The sequence below is a fragment of the Scyliorhinus canicula genome, chromosome 4 (genome assembly GCF_902713615.1).
Source record: "Scyliorhinus canicula chromosome 4, sScyCan1.1, whole genome shotgun sequence".
Lineage (NCBI taxonomy): Eukaryota > Metazoa > Chordata > Chondrichthyes > Carcharhiniformes > Scyliorhinidae > Scyliorhinus > Scyliorhinus canicula.
The window spans coordinates 200,973,545-200,994,063 of NC_052149.1; the positions used below are offsets into that span (position 1 = coordinate 200,973,545).

General features: G+C 47.4%; 1 protein-coding gene across 6 annotated transcripts in view; it reads left to right on the forward strand.

Moving 5' to 3' along the window:
• LOC119965313 (cyclin-dependent kinase-like 3) overlaps window positions 1–20,519 on the forward strand; it is a 193,559-nt gene that overhangs the window by 51,409 nt on the left and 121,631 nt on the right. For all 6 annotated transcript variants that reach the window (XM_038795885.1, XM_038795886.1, XM_038795889.1 and 3 more), the window contains exons 4-5: window positions 4,464–4,642; window positions 11,673–11,785. In XM_038795885.1, the coding sequence (XP_038651813.1) occupies window positions 4,464–4,642; window positions 11,673–11,785 (292 nt within the window). The remainder of the gene's footprint in view (window positions 1–4,463; window positions 4,643–11,672; window positions 11,786–20,519) is intronic.

Here is a 20,519-nt window from a genome sequence, read left to right on the forward strand (position 1 = left end):
ATCATAACCGGGTGAAGTAATTATTTACTTAATATACTATGCGGCCCTTTAAAATTGTGAATTTCTGAATGTGGCCCTTGCACGGAAAAGTTTGCCCACCCCTGTTCTAGCTCATTATGAGACCGGAGCTGAATGGTTTTCTGCTACTGTGATTGCTCTGACAGGACCAGCTTCATACAGTCCAAACTGCAAATGATCCCACCTGGCAAAGACATGTTGATCAACTGTTGTCAAGTCAAGCACTGTCTAGTCCACTTGTGGAAGGGCCTGATTTCACACTTTGAATGAGCCATCTCCAAGTCAAGGAATGTCGACTCTAGTCTGACCACCTCAGTCTAGCTTGAGTGAAGTTGAAGTTGTCTCAACTTCACCTTCATTTGACACAACTTGAGATTCAACTACAAGTCCGAAATTATCATCAATCTCCAATGAACATTACTCTATAAAACCAGAAATCTGCCATAACCCATATTGGACAGAAGACCTCTTGAGTTTGATTCCGACCTTAGGTGACTGTGTGGAGTTTGTCCCATGTCTGCAGTGGTTTCCTCCGGGTGCTCTGGTTTCCTCCCACAGTCCAAAGATGTGCAGGTTTGGTGGATTGGCCATGCTAAATTGCCCCTTAGTGTCTAAAGGTTATCTGGGGTTGTTGGGATAGGGTGGGGGTTTAAGCCCAGGTGGGGTGCTCTTTTGAAGGGTCAGTGCAGACCTGATGGGCTGAATGGCATTTTTCTGCACTGTAGGGATTCTGTGATTCCTTTGAGGCAGTCTACCCTCTCTCTAATTCAGAAAATGTTTTGTTAAACTGACATTTTGAATAAGAGGTGAGGAACATGTTATGTACGGTATGTTTTGTTTGGCTTGCCATACTTTTATGGGATCGCAGTATTTTGTTAGTTCAGTTACTGAAGCAATAGCAACTGTTGCAATATTAATCATCTCCTGTGCCTGTGTGTATTGATTTATCTGTGAAAGATGCCCATATCAAATCATAACATGATCCAGCTTTGTAGATGAGCTACTAGTGTACAATGACACCTGGGAAAGTCATCCCAAACAACTGGAAGCTTGCCTACAAAGGTACAGTCAACCTTGTAAAAAGTGAGTTTGCTAAGGCTCAGCTGATCTACTAGGACATATGGTGGGTTGAGGACAAGTACTGCCCAGAGCTGCAAAGGTACAGGCAGTGGCAAATTTTCCAATCCCCACAACAAAATGTGAAATAATGAGATTCCGAGGGATGTGTGGTTTCTATCACAAGTTTGTACCTAACTTCAGTACTATCACTGCCACACTAACACGCCCATTACAGAAAAGAAGCGACGATAGTTTGAATAGAAAGATTCCAAACGTCTTTCGAGAAGCTGAGAGCTGTTCTAACAAATCAACCAGTGTTAGTAGCTCCAGACAGGAACAAAGCATTTAAAATAGTCATTGATCCCTCTAGGCAGACATAATGCACAACTTGCATTCCGTGTAGGTGGAATGAAAACAACCAGACTGCCAATGCCCCAACCATTGCCAACCAACCACCTCTTCACACCCAGAGAGCACGAAAGATGCTTTGACGCAATTACTCTTCAAATGTTTCTGAGATGAGAGGTCAAAAAGATAATTAATTATCTGTGCTACAAACACAATGACTACAGCAGACATGTTAATCCACTTCCTCTGGAATATACAGCCAGAAAGGCTTTTTAAGAACTGTTTACCAAACCATAGAGCAGAGATTGGAACGATATACTGAAAGAGTGCAAAGAGCCTTCTGTCTCTCTCTCTCTTGGAAGTATTGTGCACAGATATTGCAGAGCAAGAAGAGAAAATCTACTGCAAACCAAGATTTCTTGGGTATAAAATGTGGAAATTGGTTCTGTACAGCTATACCTTGGAAGTCAACCAAACAAAATAGTCACAATGCGGAATCATAAGACCATAAGACATAGGAGCAGAATTAGGTCACTCGGCCCATCGAGTCTGCTCCGCCATTCAATCATGGCTGATATTTTTCTCATCTCCATTCTCCTACCTTCTTCCCATAACCCCCGATCCCCTTATTAATCAAGAACCTATCTATCTCTGAATTAAAGACACTCAGTGATTTGACCTCCACAGCCTTCTGCGGCAAAGAGTTCCACAGATTCACCACCCTCTGGCTGAAGAAATTCCTCCTCATCTCTGTTTTAAAGGATTGTCCCTTTAGTCTGAGATGGTGTCCTCTGGTTCTAGTTTTTTCTACAAGTGGAAACATCCTCTCCACGTCCACTCTATCCAGGCCTCGCGATCACCGCAGCAAGGCCAGCTAATGGACAGTTAACCATATAATTCTTTGATTGTTTACCTTCATGAACTGTAAAAAATCTTTAAATCTATTCTCATATTCTACCATTCTGTACTAGTGTATGTGTGTGAAGTCCAAGAAAAGTGTGTGATGTATGAATGAGGGTTATGATGACCTACTTTTCTTTAAATTCAGGAAATGGGTCAATAAACCTATCTTATGTTGTGATTTGCTTCAGAAAACCCATCTTATTAATGCTTTAAAATCTGGAAACATATACAATGGGACTCCTGTACAATTAAACTGCGCTACGGCCAGACCTGGAGTGGTAAATTAGGGGAGTTACATGGTGGTAACAACAGGCCTTAATTTCCTGTATTCAATGCCATAGGACAACAACTGGTACATATATATAAAGTGAAGAGTTATAAGAGACTGATTAGAGATAGTAGGTAATAGCCTGGAACCCAGAATCTGCAAGAAAATGTGCAGTCAAAGCGTCATCCCCAAAGCAGAAAAATGGTTCATTCATGCTTTTGGCTGTTAACGGCATTAAAACTCGATTGGAAACTTTACACAAGCAATACAGGCAACTTTATTACTATCTCGGAGAAATAGAGACAGATGAAATCTGAGTAATTGAAGGCACATTGGGCCAAAAGAATATGACGACTGAAACAGAAATATTGTTTTGTTCGTCATAGATCTTGCAAATTGAGCAATTTACAGGAGCATACTGCAATACTGCAGTTGCTATTTAACCAGCTAGTAGATTACCTTGCAAATAATAAAACTGGCTTCTGTGTATTATTATACAGCAGTGCAAAACATTATAGGAAAGAAAGACTTGCATTTATATAGTGCCTTTCGTGGCCCCAGGGTGAGACATGGGGTGGGATTTTCTGGTCATTCCTGCTGGCGGGATCTTCCAGTCCTGCCAATGGCAGCCCCCCCCCCCCCCCCAACTCTGCGCAGCGGGTTCCCCAAAGACGGAGGGTACGAACAATAGGAACTCCCACAGTTACAGGACCAGAAGATTCTTCCGCCAGCCATCGTTGGTCCGCCACTGCAAAAATGCCCCAGGGAAGGGGGGTGCAGAAAGTCCGGCCCAAATTGGCTTCATTTAGAGCCAATGAAGTATTTTTCAACTGCAGTCACTGGTGTGATGTAGGAAATGTAGCAGCCAGTTTTCACACAGCTAACTCCTACAAACAGCAATGTGGTACAGCAGTGTTATAAGGCAATCTGTTTTTATGTTGTCGACTGAGGGAAAAACATTGGCCAGAACACTAGGGATAACTCCCCCCCCCCCGCCCCCCGCCGCCGCCGCCCTTGCTCTCCCTTAAAATGGTGCCATATCTTTTATATCCATGTGAGGGGGCAGATGAGGCTACAGTTTAATGTCTAACCCAAAAGACAGTGCAGTACTTCAATGTGCTGGGGTGCCAACCTCGACTTTTATGCTCACGTCTCTGGTGTGGAAATTGAAACCACAATCTTCCAACTAATAGGTGGGTGCTATGATATAAACCTTGGCTACCATTAGCTATGTTACTGTATATCTCTAACTTTCCACAGGGTTGGGCAGCACGATGGCGCACTGGTTAGCTGCCTCACGGCTCCGAGGACCTGGGATCGGTCCCTGGTCATTGTCCGTGTGGAGTTTGCACATTCTTCCTGTGTCTGTGTGGGTCTCACCCACCCCCACAACCCAAAGATGTGCAGGGTAGGTGGATTGGCCACACTAAATTGCCCCGTAATTGGGAAAAAAATTATTGGGTACTCTAAATTTTAAAAAACGTTCCACAGGGTTGACATCCTTTGAAATGCTTGGTAAAGTACTGGAACCTGTTTATTTCCAATTGACGGAGGGAGGGAACGTCTCCAAGATGGTTTACCAAAGTGCCTATTGCGTGTATTTGGTAATTGGTTACACAATAGCTGGAGAAGAGATATGGAAGTCAGATGACCAGCTACACTGCCAAGTCAATTTGCTTCTTCTTCTTTTGTGACCAATGCATGAGTACAGAAGGGCCTCCATATCGCTCATGATGAGTATGAAGTTTGAACAACTCTGCTGTGATTTGAAATGGCTTGGTGCAATTCATTGAATTTACTCCTCCCTTCCACGGACAAAATTTGTAAATTATTTAATTATTTTTTTCTCTACTTATTTCTCCTCCAGATAATCCATCGTGATATCAAACCTGAGAATGTTCTGGTCTCGGGGTCTGGCGTTGTTAAACTCTGTGATTTTGGCTTTGCCCGTTCAGTGGCTGCCCCCGGAGAGCCTTACACAGAATATGTGGCGACTCGGTGGTACAGGGCTCCAGAGTTAGTTGTCGGTGACACCAAATATGGAAAGTAGGTACATATTGTTAAGAATATTTATCTTCCCTTTCTCTTAATTTACCACAAGTAGAAGAATATGCAGCTATTCCCTTGAGCAGTACTCTGCTATTGAGCCGTACAGGTCAGGGAGGACCCTTGTTTGGTGTCTGGTTTGTGCTGAGTTAACCAATTTGAATCAGGTGCGAGATTTCAAAATCCACAGGATGGGGAGGGGAATAAAATCAACCAAAATCACCAGGTTTGATAACGAGCCTGTGTGCACTGCTGCAGAGGCATGTATGTGGGACTTAAGGTGAGGAAAACTGGTTCAGGCTCACAGTGATGCCCTTCAAGTTGAATAGCCTGCTGATAGACATTTTCTTGGATCACATAAGATGAATACTTATTTTGGGAGAATAAATCAAGGACAAAAAAGGAAAAATTAGGAGAAGAAACTCCCCATGTGACGTTCTTGAAGCTAACTGACTTTATTTGTTTTTGTAAACTGAATGAGAGGGAGTCAAACTTGAGAAAGGTGACTGCAAGGTTGGCCAGCACTGAGGCCTTCGAAGACTTTAGGCAGAAAGACCTTGTCGGTACAGGATGGTAGCTTGATCTGATAAAATAGTGAAGGACAGGCTTTTTCAACATAAATGCTCGATGATAAGAAGAGGATTGCAACATTGTCAAACAAGGAGCTGAAAAGGGGGACAGAGAAGTTGAGAGTGGGGTTCGAACATGCTCAAGCATCGAACAACAGGGTTTATAGGAAAATGTAGTCTTGAACGACGAGAAAGAACCTGCAGAGAGTTGAGTAAAAGTGGGTTTTGGGGGATTGGAAACAAGGAAGTTCTAAAGTTTCAAAGTGGGTAACGGAAGATGTATCAGTTAAAGGTTGGAGAAAGCAATTTGTGGCAGAGAAGCAGACATAAGCCTTTGGTCGCAGGGAGGGAAATATTGCACCATCGGAGGTTGGTCGAACGCCTCATACACTCTCATCTATAGTGTACAGACAAGCCCATGGAGGTGTGTGTCGAATCAGGGAGCAGTGAGGAAACCATCACTGGAGGAAGGGGGGAGAATGTGAGCAAGGTTAATTCACTCTGCAAGGTGCCAGTGATGAGGAGAAGCAATACAAGGCTAAATTGAGATTGGAAAGGAGATTTTAATCTCAGGTGTGCGAGGACATGTGTAGAGTTAGGTTGCTGGTAGATAATAACGCTTGTAGGACAGGGGCAATGGTGGTTGAGAGTAATGCAATATAGGGCACGATTCAACTAAATGGGAACAAAGTTCCATAGTGAGCACGTTTAGCAACGTGTTTCCCGCCGCTTGCCATTTTTAAATGGGGCCCGATCGCCAAAGCCCCTGCCACGACCTCCCCAAGCAGCAATGCACTGTGGGGTGGTCACTACCCCCCCCCCCCCCCCCCCCCCCCCCCCACACACGCGGACACACACAGCCCGATCGCTCCCATGCAAGAATGCCCGCTTGGTACCTTGCTAGTGCCAATCTAGCAGTGCCCCTACCTGCTGGCAGTGCCACCTGGGCATCTTGGCAAAGCCAGTCATGGCAGTGCCAGGGTGCCCAGGTGACTCCAGCCGTGCCAGGGTACCACCCTGTCCACAGGGCATGTATCTGGAGGCCTCCGAACCCCTGGGTGACCCCTACGAATGCCGTTCCGTCTCGTCCTCCTTTGTGGGGACCAGTGCTGAACAGCACTTGCCCAAGGTCTCCGTGGCGAAGGGGATGGAACCCCACAATGGGTAGGATTTACATTGCCATGTCTCATGAGATCGCGAGGCATTTCAAACCGGGTAGGTCCTGGGAGCGAGGTCTCCCGGTTTCTGTCGGTCGCGCTGCGCTGCGGTGAGCTGCTTTTCTGGCGCAGCATGTCCGTTGGATCGCACCCATAATGTGGAGAAGTACTGTGTTCCCTTGGTACAGGCCATGTTGGTAACTTGGGGGGCTATTCAGCGATCCCATTGTGCCCGGTGCAGATTCGGGTACAGCGGGTGAATCGCGTGCGAGCCCCAAATCGAGCTCTGCACCGGGCCAGTCGCCGGGCCAATTGCAAATAATCCGACTCGCTCTGCCCGGCCCAATCTGGATGTCGCCTAACCACTCATTTAAATACCTGGATGTCGGATTCACCCGGCGCATGGGACTCAATAGCTGTGCCTGGGAGACAGGGTGCTGTTTGGTACTGGTCCACACACAAACATAGACCAGTCGTAATGTCATCTGGGGGGGTGTCCCAGGCCATTGGAGACCCCTGGGTGGTTGGGGACAGGGCAGGGTGGCACACTGGTACTCCCCCTTGAACCTGCTTACCTTGACACGACCGGTCTGGCACCTTGGCATTACCACTTTGGCACCCTGACAGTGCCACAATGGCACAGCCTGGGACCCGGCTGGCAGTACCAGGTTGGCACTGCTAAGGCTCGCGCCCAGTTGGGCCTTGCCAAGTAGGGTGGTGAGGGGGATTCCTGGGGATCTCCTCTAGGTTGGGAAGGGGTGGGTTGGGCTGGGGGTCAATATAGAGTCAGAGGGGCCTGAAAGGGGGGGAAAATTGGGGCTCCCGGCCAAAATGGTGCCCCAATCTGCGATCAGCCTTTCCTGCTGGTGCGCTGATCTTGCCAGCAGGAAGTCCCTCTAACTGCGACCTTGATTGGGAGACACTCCTTGAGGCCCAAAACAATGGCAAAGTGCCTTTGGATAGCAGGGTGTTACTCGGTGCTGCAGACACTGAGGAACGCCCTGCCAAACGTGCCTGACAGTGGACATTTACTTCAGTCCGTTGAGTCGGGTCCTTGGTGTGTTGGCAGTTATAGATATTGGTTCACTGCTGGTCATTTAGTAGTTGGGGTGACGTGCCAATGCACCAGCATAACATTGTGCACCAAAAAGTGATTTCCCCAGACTTTGTCAGAGCTTTCCCCTTTTGGACTGAGATGGTTAAGAACATTAGAAAAGGGAGCAGGAATAGGCCATTTGGCCCCTTGAGCCTGCTCCCCCAGTCATTACGATTACAATGATCTGATTGTGGCCTTAACTCCATTTTCCTGCCCGTTCTCCAAAATACTTGGCTCCATTGCCAATCAAAAAACTGTTGAACTCAACGTTGAACATATTCAATGGCCCTGCCTCCAGTGCTCACTTGGGGAAGAGTTCAAAACGCTAACGGGCTTGGAGAGAATAAATTCCTCCTCATTACCTCCTGTTTTGAGACTGTGCCCTTCTAGTTCCCCAGACGAGGGATATATCCTCTTAGCACCCACCCAGTCAAGCCTCCTCAGAATCCTCTATATTTTGTTACCGTCACCTCTCATTCTCCTAAACTACAATGAGTAAAGGCCCAACCTGCTCAACATTTACTCACCCCAGGAATCCAGAATTGCCTCTTATCTGAACTTCCCCCAGTCTGAAGTAAGGTGACACTGTTCTCTAGATATAGTCTCACCAATACAATTTACAGTTGTGGCAATGCTTCCCTACTTTAAAACTCTATTCCCCTCTTGCAATAAGGACCAACATTCCTTTTGCCTTCTTAATTACATGCTGACATTTTGTGTTTCATGTACATTCAGGTAACTCCGTACCACAGCATTCTGAAGTCTCCCTCCATTTAAATAATACCTTACCACCCAGAACAGTGAAGCTTTTCTATTTTCATTTGGCATAGTTATTAACTGACATTAGCTGTGCTCAATAGATAGAAGTTAAACATCTGTGTAGGCTATTAATATACTCATGTAGTTTTGCGACACAGCTGTGTACTCAGGACCAGTATCAAGTACTCACAGGCCAGGTACAAAAAGAGTTTTATTCAGTTTTTCTTGTTGCAGAAATATATTAAATATCAGGATTAACGACTCAGTGTGGACTCTTGATGCTGTAACACATCGAAATTTATTGAATAAGAGAGAGCAGGTGCTATCTTGAAGCAATTAAGACACATAAAAACGTATTTCACAAACTGCCAAGTTATAGAATACATTGATGAATAAACCTTATTAATTAGCTAAGTGCATTCCATTCAGCAGCCTCAAGATTAATGATGCCTTCATGTAAATATCCTCACAGGGAACAAAGTTATTGTTAATTATTCATTTTTATGTCCTTTTTAAAAAGCGTATTTTGTTGTGCGGTTTCAGCTAATTGGATACATTACGCTTAGTGCCATGCTAACTGTAAAGATGATCAGAAGGCACCTGCAGTAATATTACAGTGTCACTAATTCAACTGCTAACTATGCAAAGCAGTCTTAATCCTGCCAGGGTTGACTCATGCAGCTGTGTGATGCAGGTGACTCCAGTGATTTTTGTTCTGATTGATGAAAGCGAAAGTGCAGGCTATAGGCCTTGCATTAGCTCATATTAATATTCTACTTTTTGCATAGGAGAGTGATGGGCTGCAGTGAATTAAATAATTGCGGGAGTGCTCCTTACTTTCTTCTTCATGTGGCTTCTCGCGAACTGCAAGATAAATATTCACATGTCTCCAGGAGGAGTGACTTGTGACGAGTTGAAATAATCTCGAATGAATAGGAATCCTATGTGCATAATTATACGGTGTAATGTGCAGTGTAGTGCCTGTTTAATGCTGCACCATAAAAAAAGCAGAATGCAATAAAGCATTTATATTTTTGTTAGGCAAGGATATTAAGGGTTACGGATAAGGCAGATAGGTGGAACTGAGATACAGATCCCTTCATCTAACTGAATGGGAAAATAGGCTTCAGGAGCTAAATGGCCTACTCCTGTTCCTATGTAAGTACTCCTGAACTGTCAGTCGCAAAACACCACTTCTATACTTAGTTCAGAAGGAGGCAGGCTAATGCTACGGGACCTGTAACTACACCAGATAATTAAAATGTTTTGAGATCCTTAATTTGAATACCTTTATTTTGTTGGGAAAAAATAATTCATAATCTGCCAGTAGCAGGCTGGGTGTCAGCAAGTGTAGTAAATTTCAGAATCTCTGTCACTAACACACTCGTCCGCCAGTGTTGGTATGTGGTGCTGATATTTGGACATTCACTAATAAACATGGAAAGAAACTAGACCAAGACTATTTATAAAAAAACTTATAGCTGGCAAAACTACATTCCTAATGTCATGAACCTGCCTGGAGACGGCAATATTCAGTATTCAATTGGTATTAGAATAGTACTTCAGATAATGAAATGAAATGAAAAGCGCTTATTGTCACGAGTAGGCTTCAATGAAGTTACTGTGAGAAACCCCTAGTCGCCACATTCCGGCGCCTGTTCGGGGAGGCTGGTATGGGAATTGAACCGTGCTGCTGGCCTGCCTTGGTCTGCTTTAAAAGCCAGCGATTTAGCCCAGTGTGCTAAACCAGCCCCAGTAATCAAGTGTGAATAGTTTATGGGGGAGAGACAGATTATAGACAGTTGGGAAGATCCCCAAGATATACATATGTTCATGTACAGTGAAGGAAGTTGGTGGGGGCAGACAGTCAAATACACAGAAGGTATAATCAAAGAACAACAAAGGCATAATTGCCCAGACTCTGGAAAGTCAGGAGAGTCAGTTACCATCTAGCAGTCTCAGAAAGTGGACAGGCCAGTTTCCAGCCACCAAGCCTGAAGATCAAGATTTCAGCAAACAAGTATCTAAGTCTTAGAGCCAAGGCAGTACAGTAAATCTTCATAACAACAGTTATAAAATATCTTCACTGGACCAGGAAAATGACGGTTTCCAGATTTGAGTATTATTCCTGTATTGTGTGGTAACAATAGCTGGTTATTCAATTGGATGTTCTTTGGGGAACAGGGGAAGTCTTACAGAGTTCAGGTATCACCAATATATTATCTAACAAGGGGTACATTCTGTAGAAACTGTGTTTAATAATTCATACATCTTAATTGCATGAGAGTAGAGTCATCCTGTTTGTGTGTAATTGTCTTTTCTTTACTTCAATAAATAGTCTTTAATAATTGTTACACAATGACTGGGCTATTTATTCACACTGGGGTTTCACTTGTCTCCTCACACCGAAACAAAACACAACTATACACCCCCATGAACTGGTGCTCCGAGTTGGGAAACCCCTGCAAATAACATCAGCGTGCTTGGTGACACCAATGAGTGACGATATGGAGACTAGAGTTAGAGGATGGAAGATAATTGGACCAGGAAGTACAGATGTTATTCAATCTCCATTTCAAAGTCATCCTTTCTATCCTTATTTATGTATTGGACCTTGACTTTATTTTATAAATTATAGGTAAAAAGCAAAACAAATGGCAGTTTGGGGAGCACAGAGAGATCTCATTCTCATGGTCATCTCCTCGTTGTTTTAGTATTCCCAAGCTGTAAATGATTTAAATCTTCTCTGTGGGTCCTCTCAATACAGAAGAGTTCGATGTGGGATCAGCATGGAAGTCCATTGAACTGGCATTTTATGTGGTTGTTGTTGGTGCGTAGGGATATAGTTGGTTGGAGCCTCAAATTTATTCATGCTGAGAAACTGGGACCCACAAAACAATAATTTATGTTCTTCTGGCGATATTAAGTATCAGGACTGGTGAGGGGTTGTCGTGGCACCAGACAGGTTTGCACAGGTGTTTAGCATCCGATGATTGTGGATGTGAGAACTTAAAAGAGAAAAACCTAACACAAAGCTTTAAAAAAAGCATAACAGGAAGTAAGATCTTGTTGACAGGAAGTGTGCAGTGATAAGATGTTGAATCTGCTGCAGATATGTGCATAAGATCACCCATATATTTTTTTCTTTAAAATCAAGCACTAATCTAACCTATTAAAAGGTAATAGAGAAACCTTTTAATTGTTTCTTAACAATTACTGTTAATTGCATTGATGTATATTGTACCTGTGAAAATATTTAGAAAAGTAAAATAAATTATCACCTGCTCCAATAATGCATAAAATTACCACTCAATACAGTTTGCATGTGCTAGCTCCCATACACATGCAACTAAAGACTTTAGCCTTGACATTCAAGGATATTTCCCAGGCGATAATTGACAGATTCCGATAAAGTTTCTTAAAACATTTCTACATATTTTCTTCACAAGACCCGTGGACATTTGGGCGTTTGGATGTATGAGTATTGAAATGGCAACAGGAAATCCTTACCTGCCAGGAAACTCTGACTTAGATCAAATCCACAAGATAGTCACACAAGTGGGTGAGTACAAATCAAAAGGCTTAATTATTATTGAAGGTCTATTGTACCAGTTATTCATGTAAACTGAACTTTTTTTTTAGTAATGTGCAGAAATGTAATATTACCCATTAAAGTGAGTATCCTTATATTACCTGCAAGGAAGAAATTGCATTAATAAAGGAAAGAAATCTTACTACTTCTATACAAAGGCATTGATTAAGCCACATCTGGAGTAATGTGTTAGTTGTGGTCTCCTTATTCAAAGCGGGAATGCAAAAAAGGTTCCTTGACTGATTCCTGGGATGTGGAGATTGTCCTAAAAGTCTCATAATATCTGGAGTTTGGATGAATCAAAGAACAAAGAACAAAGAAAAATTACAGCGCAGGAACAGGCCCTTCGGCCCTCCAAGCCTGTGCTGATCCAGATCCGCTATCTAAAACTGTCGCCTATTTTCTAAGGATCTGTATCCCTCTGCTTCTTGTCCATTCATGTATCTGTCTAGATACATCTTAAATGATGCTATCATGCCCGCCTCTACCACCTCCGCCGGCAATGTGTTCCAGGCACCCACCGCCCTCTGTGTAAAGAACTTTTCACGCATATCTTCCTTAAACTTTTCCCCTCTCACCTTGAACTCGTGACCCCTAGTAATTGAGTCCCCCACTCTGGGAAAAAGCTTCTTCCTATCCACCCTATCTATACCTCTCATGATTTTGTAGGCCTCAATGAGGTCCCCCCTCAACCTCCGTCTTGCTAATTAAAAGAATCCTAATCTACTCAACCTTTCTTCATAGCTAGCGCCCTCCATACCAGGCAACATCCTGGTGAACCTCCTCTGCACCTTATCCAAAGCATCCACATCCTTTTGGTCAGGTGGCGACCAGAACTGTACGCAGTATTCAAAATGTGGCCGAACCAAAGTCTTATATAACTGTAACATGACCTGCCAACTTTTGTACTCAATACCCCTTCCGATGAAGGAAAGCATGTCGTATGCCTTCTTTCTTTTTTTTAATAAATTTAGAATATCCAATTCATTTTTTCTAATTAAGGGGCAATTTAGCCTGGCCAATCCACCTAGCCTGCACATCTTTGGGTTGTGGGGGCGAAACCCACGCAAACACGGGGAGAATGTGCAAACTCCACACGGACATTGACCCAGAGCCGGGATCGAACCTGGGACCTCGGCGCCGTGAGGCAGCAGGGCTAACCCACTGCGCCACCGTGCAGCCCCTTCGTATGCCTGCTTGACCACTCTATCGACCTGCGCAGCCACCTTCAGGGTACAATGGACCTGAACACCCAGATCTCTCTGTACATCAATTTTCCCCAGGGCTTTTTCATTCAGAGGTGATGTAACTGAAATTCTCAAGGGGCTTGACAAATCAGATGCTGGGAAAATGATTCCGCTGGCTGGAGCACCTAAAACACAGGGTCACAGCCTTGGATGTTCACTACTAATTTTGTGACTCAGCGTACCTGCCTCAGTTTATAGGGCCCATTAGCTCCAATTTTCACTCCTGGGAGGCAGGGCAGGTCCCCCGATCCCAGATGCAGATGATAGGCGGATGCTGAGCTGGGCTGGTTAAAAGGCCCACCTCAGTTCTATGGGACTTTGCCCCAGTTGTTTTAGAAGCTGACAGGCCCTCTAACTCTCACTCCCACCCCCAAGAAACCCGACAGCCCCTCTTACCACTTCCCATGGCCTCTCATACCTCCATGCCAAGCCTTGCACTGTACCCAACCTCTATGCCTGCTCAGATCCCCATGCTGACTCCATAGCCACTCACCTATTATCCACCATGGGAAGACCTAAGGAAGGAGCCATGTGGAGATGGGCAAAAACTAACCATCCATCACAGCTCTTAATCACACACTTGATAGTGAAAGAAACCCCATCCATGAAACCCATTTAAAGCTTTGAAATATTCTCCAGTGGTTAATCTTATAAAAGCTAACAAATTTAGAATCAGAGAATTTACAGTGCAGAAGGAGGCCATTCGGCCCATCGAGTCTGCACTGGCTCTTGGAAGGCCAAGTCCACATCTCCACCCTATCCCCGTAACCCAGTGACCCCACCCACCACTAAGGGCAATTTTGGACACTAAGGGCAATTTAGCATGGCCAATCCACCTAACCTGCACATCTTTGGACTGTGAGAGGAAACCGGAGCACCTGGAGCAAACCCACGCACACACAGGGAGAATATGCAGACTCCGCACAGACAGTGACCTTAGCCGGGAATCGAACCTGAGACCCCTGTCGCTGTGAAGAAATTGTGCTAACCACTATGCTACCGTGCTGCCCTACTATTTCTATTCGATCCCACAAAGAACACCAAAATGATCTAACTTAACACAGAGAAGAGATTAAATCTTGTACCTTTCAGATCTCTATGGTTCAGCAACACACTATATGAAGCTTTTGCACAGGACATCATTGGAAGTTACGTGCGAGTATTTCATTCTTTAAAGCTCAGGCAGCACCAGCAGTCATTTGTACAAAATGAGCTTCAATGATATTATTAATGTTAGACATGCACACTCTGGAACAAATTGTCCCACATTATTGTTCTTAATTGTCGAGAACGTCCCTACTGAATTTCAGGAGTGATAAATTTGGCATTTTCTCCAGTGACTGGATGTTTCATTAACAGTGGATCTTAAGTTTGACGATGCAATTGAACAGACAATGGCTTGAGTACAAATGTTTGTGCAGTAATATTGTTTGCAGATGTGAAACCGTGAATATTGCGTAAGTTACATGAACATAGGTTTGTGTTCCTGTGTTGATACACATGACTAAGTACTTAAGACTATATAAAGCTAGTGGAGTCTGATTAGCTTGCAGACTGCAGGGTAACATTAAGAATTGCTGCAAGCCTGGGGGCTGAAAACCTCAATTGGCAGTTTTGCAATCAAGTTTATTTTGCATTGTAGAATTTCTCCTTTTTGAATCTCCTAAATACAACATGCAAATTTACTCATAATCTAGCATCTGGTGTCTGTCTGATATGTCTGTGGACTATGGGAAAGGACATTAAAAGTTATTTTAGTGATGAGTTTGTCTGAGCCAATCATAAACATTGTTTCATTAAAAGAATGAAAACTAAACCCCAATCGCAAACCACAAAAATGATCAGATCTGTTAACAAAATGCTTTGAACCACAGTGAGAGTTCCTGACCCAGTGCGTTATATTCTCCTCAACATCGGATTTGTAACATAATAAACCCATGAAAAATATTAATTTGGCCAAGATTTTTAGCGTTCCCCTCAACCACCCAATGAACTGGCAGCGAATTCACCTCTCCTTGTGCTGGCTGCCCCATTGCCATTTATCCGCGAGAGTTAATTTACTGTAGATGGCACATCTGTCTCTTTCTTGGAAGAAGATTGGCTGACAGTTCTCTCGTCCAAGTAGTGCCTCAAACTGCAGTTCACAGGACTGGGACTACTCATAGAACATAGAACATAGAACAGTACAGCACAGAACAGGCCCTTCGGCCCTCAATGTTGTGCCGAGCAATGATCACCCTACTCAAACCCACATATCCACCCTATACCCGTAACCCAACAACCCCCCCCCCCCCCCCCCGCTTAAGCTTACATTTATTAGGACACTACGGGCAATTTAGCATGGCCAATCCACCTAACCCGCACATCTTTGGACTGTGGGAGGAAACCGGAGCACCCGGAGGAAACCCACGCACACAGGGGGAGGACGTGCAGACTCCACACAGACCGTGACCCAGCCGGGAATCGAACCTGGGACCCTGGAGCTGTGAAGCATTTATGCTAACCACCATGCTACCCTGTTGCCCCTTGAGTAGCATCACTGCGTAGTCTTATAAAAAGCTGCGTCTCTCGGCATGCTGGGAGAAGCTGTTGGAGAAGTTGATGAAGAAGGATAGTGTGATGTTGAGTGAGAGTGTAGTTTATATATTTAAGAGATAATTAATTACTGTAACATAGATTCAATACTATTACTCAGTAGAGTGTGTGAACCATTTCAAGCAGTGTAAAATAAAATAGCTTTGATTTAAACATATAGCTTTATGTTCTTTGTCAACACTTGTGGTGAGATAACCACTGTAGTTATGTGTACTGCAGTAGGGGGATGTATGCCTGTACCTGTAATACAGGTTCCTCCGGTCAGCCCCTGCCGGCTAGCTCCGCCCACAGGGAGCTTATGTATAAATGTATGGGAGCTGCTCAGACCCTTAGACTACTGTTGCAGATGGAGTGACAACATCGTACAGCAATAAAGCCTCTATTGTACTAGTCTCTCGGCTTTGAGTATAATTGTTAGCGCCACAATTTATTGCTGTACGATTTTCCAGTCACCATGGACATCAGAGTCAAGCCTGACCGTCTGCAGCTGGATCCGCATTCGCCTCACGCCAGAAAAGACTTTGATCACTGGCTCGCAGTCTTCGAGGCCTACATCTCTTCAGCAGACCCTCCCCCGACGGAGGCTCAGAAAAAGCAACTCCTGTACTCCAGACTTAGCTCCAGCGTCTTTCCGCTCATTCGAGATGCGACCGACTACACCGCAGCTATGGAACTGCTCAAGGAGAACTGTGCACCATCGGCGAACACCCTGTTTGCGAGGCATCAACTTTCTCCTCGCGTCCAGCAGCCGGGTGAGTCGATTGAGGACTTCTGGAGGGCCCTTATACCTCTGGTACGAGACTGCGACTGCCGGGCCCTCACAGCCACGGAACATTCTGATTTACTCATGCGCGATGCCTTCGTTACAGGCATTGCATCGGACCCCATCCGGCAACGACTGCTGGAAGGGGTCGCCCCCAACCTCGCGGCCGCAAAGGCCCTGGCGCTCTCCATGACGGCCACCTCCCGTAGTGCGCACACTTACTCCGCTAGCCACTCGGCCCACCCGTCCTACCCCTCGTGGACCCCGCAAACGGCTCCCCAGGCCCATCCGTCCTACCCCTCGTGGACCCCGCAAACGGCCCCCCCAGCAGCCGCCCCCGCGCACTATGCCTGCGCTGCCCGCCGCACCGCACCCCCTGGGGGTCCCCACTGTTACTTCTGCGGCCAACAGAAGCACCCCCGCCAACGCTGCCCGGCCCACACCGCGACCTGCAAAGCTTGTGGAAAGAAAGGCCACTTTGCAGCGGTGTGTCAGTCCCGGACGGTCGCCGCTATCGCGCCGCCGGTCCCCACGCCTCAGCCGCTCCCTCAATGGGCCCCGCCGTCCGCTTCCCCCGACCCCACGTGCGATCAGTGGGCGCCGCCATCTTTTGCCGCCCCCGCCACGTGCGCCCCATGGCGCCGCCATCTTCATCCACCACAGCCATGTGCGTTCCATGGGCGCCGCCATTTTGTTCCGACCCCATAACGTGCGCTCCATGGACGCCGCCATTTTACCCACAGGTACTGCGGATGCCGCCATCTCGTCTCCAGGGGCCGCCATCACGGGACACGGGTCGCTACCGCTCCTCGTCGGACTCATCTGACTCAACCGCCGACCAACCACTGCTCGCCTCCGTTACGCTCGACCAGTCCCGTCCTCGCAACCTGGCACCCTCTTCCACATCGGTGCTGGTCAACGGCCATGTGACCTCCTGCCTCATCGACTCCGGGAGCACCGAGAGCTTCGTCCACCCGGACACGGTAAGGCGCTATTCCCTTGCGATCCATCCCGCCGACCGGCAGATCTCCCTTGCCTCCGGTTCCCACTCTGTCCCGATCCGGGGTTTCTGCCTGGTTAAACTCACTGTACAGGGTGTGGAATTCGACCGTTTCCGTCTGTACATTCTCCCCGACCTCTGCACTTCACTCCTACTAGGCCTGGATTTCCAGTGCAATCTCCAGAGCCTCACCCTCAAATTCGGTGGACCCCTACCTCCCCTCACCGTTTGCGGCCTTGCGACCCTCAAGGTCGAGCCCCCCTCCCTCTTTGCTAATCTGACTGTGGATTGCAAGCCCGTCGCCACCAGGAGCAGACGGTACAGCACCCAGGACAAGGCCTTCATCAGGTCCGAAGTCCAGCGGCTGTTTCGGGAGGGTATCATCGAGGCCAGCAACAGCCCTTGGAGAGCCCAGGTGGTAGTGGTTAAGACCGGGGAGAAGCACAGGATGGTCGTGGACTACAGCCAGACCATCAACCGGTACACGCAGCTCGACGCGTACCCCCTCCCCCGCATTTCTGATATGGTCAATCAGATTGCACAGTACCGGGTCTTCTCTACTATTGACCTGAAATCCGCCTACCACCAGCTCCCCATCCGTAAATCGGACCGTCCCTACACTGCCTTCGAGGCGGACGGTCGTCTGTACCAATTTCTGAGGGTTCCCTTCGACGTCACGAATGGGGTTTCGGTCTTTCAGCGAGAAATGGACCGAATGGTTGACCGGTACGGATTGCAGGCCACCTTCCCGTACCTCGACAATGTCACCATCTGCGGCCATGACCAGCAGGACCATGATGCCAACCTTTATAAATTCCTCCACACCGCATCTCTCCTTAATCTCACGTACAACAAGGAGAAATGCGTGTTCCGCACAGACCGCTTAGCCATCCTTGGCTACGTAGTCCAAAACGGACTACTGGGACCCGATCCCGACCGCATGCGCCCCCTCATGGAGCTCCCAATTCCCCACTGCCCCAAGGCCCTCAAACGCTGCCTTGGGTTTTTCTCTTATTACGCCCAGTGGGTCCCGCAATACGCAGACAAGGCCCGGCCACTTATCCAGTCCACACATTTTCCCCTCTCGGCCGAGGCACAACAGGCCTTCGCCTGCATTCGATCTGACATAGCCAGGGCGGGGATGCACGCCGTAGACGAGACTCTGCCTTTCCAAGTAGAGAGCGACGCTTCAGATGTCGCCCTTGCCGCCACGCTGAATCAGGCCGGCAGACCCGTGGCATTCTTTCCACGCACCCTCCACGCCTCCGAAATTCGGCATTCCTCTATCGAAAAGGAAGCCCAGGCAATCGTTGAAGCGGTGCGGCACTGGAGGCATTACCTGGCTGGCAGGAGATTCACTCTCCTCACTGACCAACGGTCGGTAGCCTTCATGTTCAACAACACGCAGCGGGGCAAGATCAAGAATGACAAAATCTTGCGGTGGAGAATCGAGCTCTCCACCTTTAACTACGAGATCTTGTATCGCCCCGGCAAGCTCAACGAGCCCCCAGACGCCCTCTCCCGAGGTACATGTGCCAGCGCACAAGTGAACCAGCTCCGTGCCTTGCACGACAGCCTTTGCCATCCGGGGGTCACTCGCTTGTACCATCTGATCAAAGCCCGCAATCTGCCCTACTCCGTCGAGGAAGTACGGACAGTCACCAGAGACTGCCAGATCTGTGCGGAGTGCAAGCCGCACTTCTACCGGCCAGATCGCGCGCGCCTGGTGAAAGCATCCCGCCCCTTTGAACGACTCAGCGTGGACTTCAAAGGGCCCCTTCCCTCCACCGACCGCAACACCTACATCCTTAGTGTGGTCGATGAATTTTCTAGGTTCCCCTTTGCCATCCCATGCCCAGATATGACGTCTGCCACCGTCATCAAGGCCCTGGATTCCATTTTCGCCCTGTTCGGTTTCCCCGACTATATCCACAGTGACAGGGGATCCTCATTCATGAGCGATGAGCTGCGTCAATTCCTGCTCAGCAGGGGTATCGCCTCCAGCAGGACGACCAGCTACAACCCCCGGGGTAACGGACAGGTAGAGAGGGAGAACGGGACGGTATGGAGGGCCGTCCAGCTGGCCCTACGGTCCAGAAACCTCCCAGCCGCTCGCTGGCAGCAGGTCCTCCCTGACGCGCTCCATTCCATTCGATCACTACTGTGCACCGCAACTAACAGTACACCCCATGAACGTGTTTTTGCCTTCCCTAGGAAGTCCACATCCGGAGTGTCGCTCCCGACTTGGCTCACGACTCCGGGCCCAGTCCTTCTCCGTAGGCATGTACGGCACCACAAGGCGGAACCCCTGGTGGACAAAGTACGCCTTCTCCACGCCAACCCTCAGTATGCCTACGTGGAGTTCCCCGACGGCCGCCAGGACACAGTCTCGCTCCGGGACCTGGCTCCCTCAGGTGCCGATCCCATGCCCACACCCCTTCCTGCGCCAACCCCAGCGCCCCCCTATTCGTTCCCATCAGGTCCATCCCTCATCCCCCTGCCCACCCTGGAGCACACGGAAGATTTCGGCTTGCTCTCGGAGTCATCCCGCCAGCACCTGCACCATCGGGGCCATCACCGCCTGTGCCGACGTCACCACCACAGCTACGCCGATCACAGCGGAACGTCCGACCACCGATTCGGCTCAACCTGTAACCTGCGAACCGGATGGACTCTTGATTTTCCTTGTTGGACCCTCTTGTAAATAGCATCCTTTGTATTAGAGTTACATGTCGCCCCCGCCGGACTCATTTTTTACAGGGGGTGAATGTGGTGAGATAACCACTGTAGTTATGTGTACTGCAGTAGGGGGATGTATGCCTGTACCTGTAATACAGGTTCCTCCGGTCAGCCCCTGCCGGCTAGCTCCGCCCACAGGGAGCTTATGTATAAATGTATGAGAGCTGCTCAGACCCTTAGTCTACTGTTGCAGATGGAGGGACAACATCGTACAACAATAAAGCCTCTATTGTACTAGTCTCTCGGCTTTGAGTATAATTGTTAGCGCCACAACACTACATCTTTGGCTATCTTGGAGAACAAAACAAGGAACATAACAGGAGGGTGGCGGACAATGTGGCAGGAGCTGAAAAATTGGTA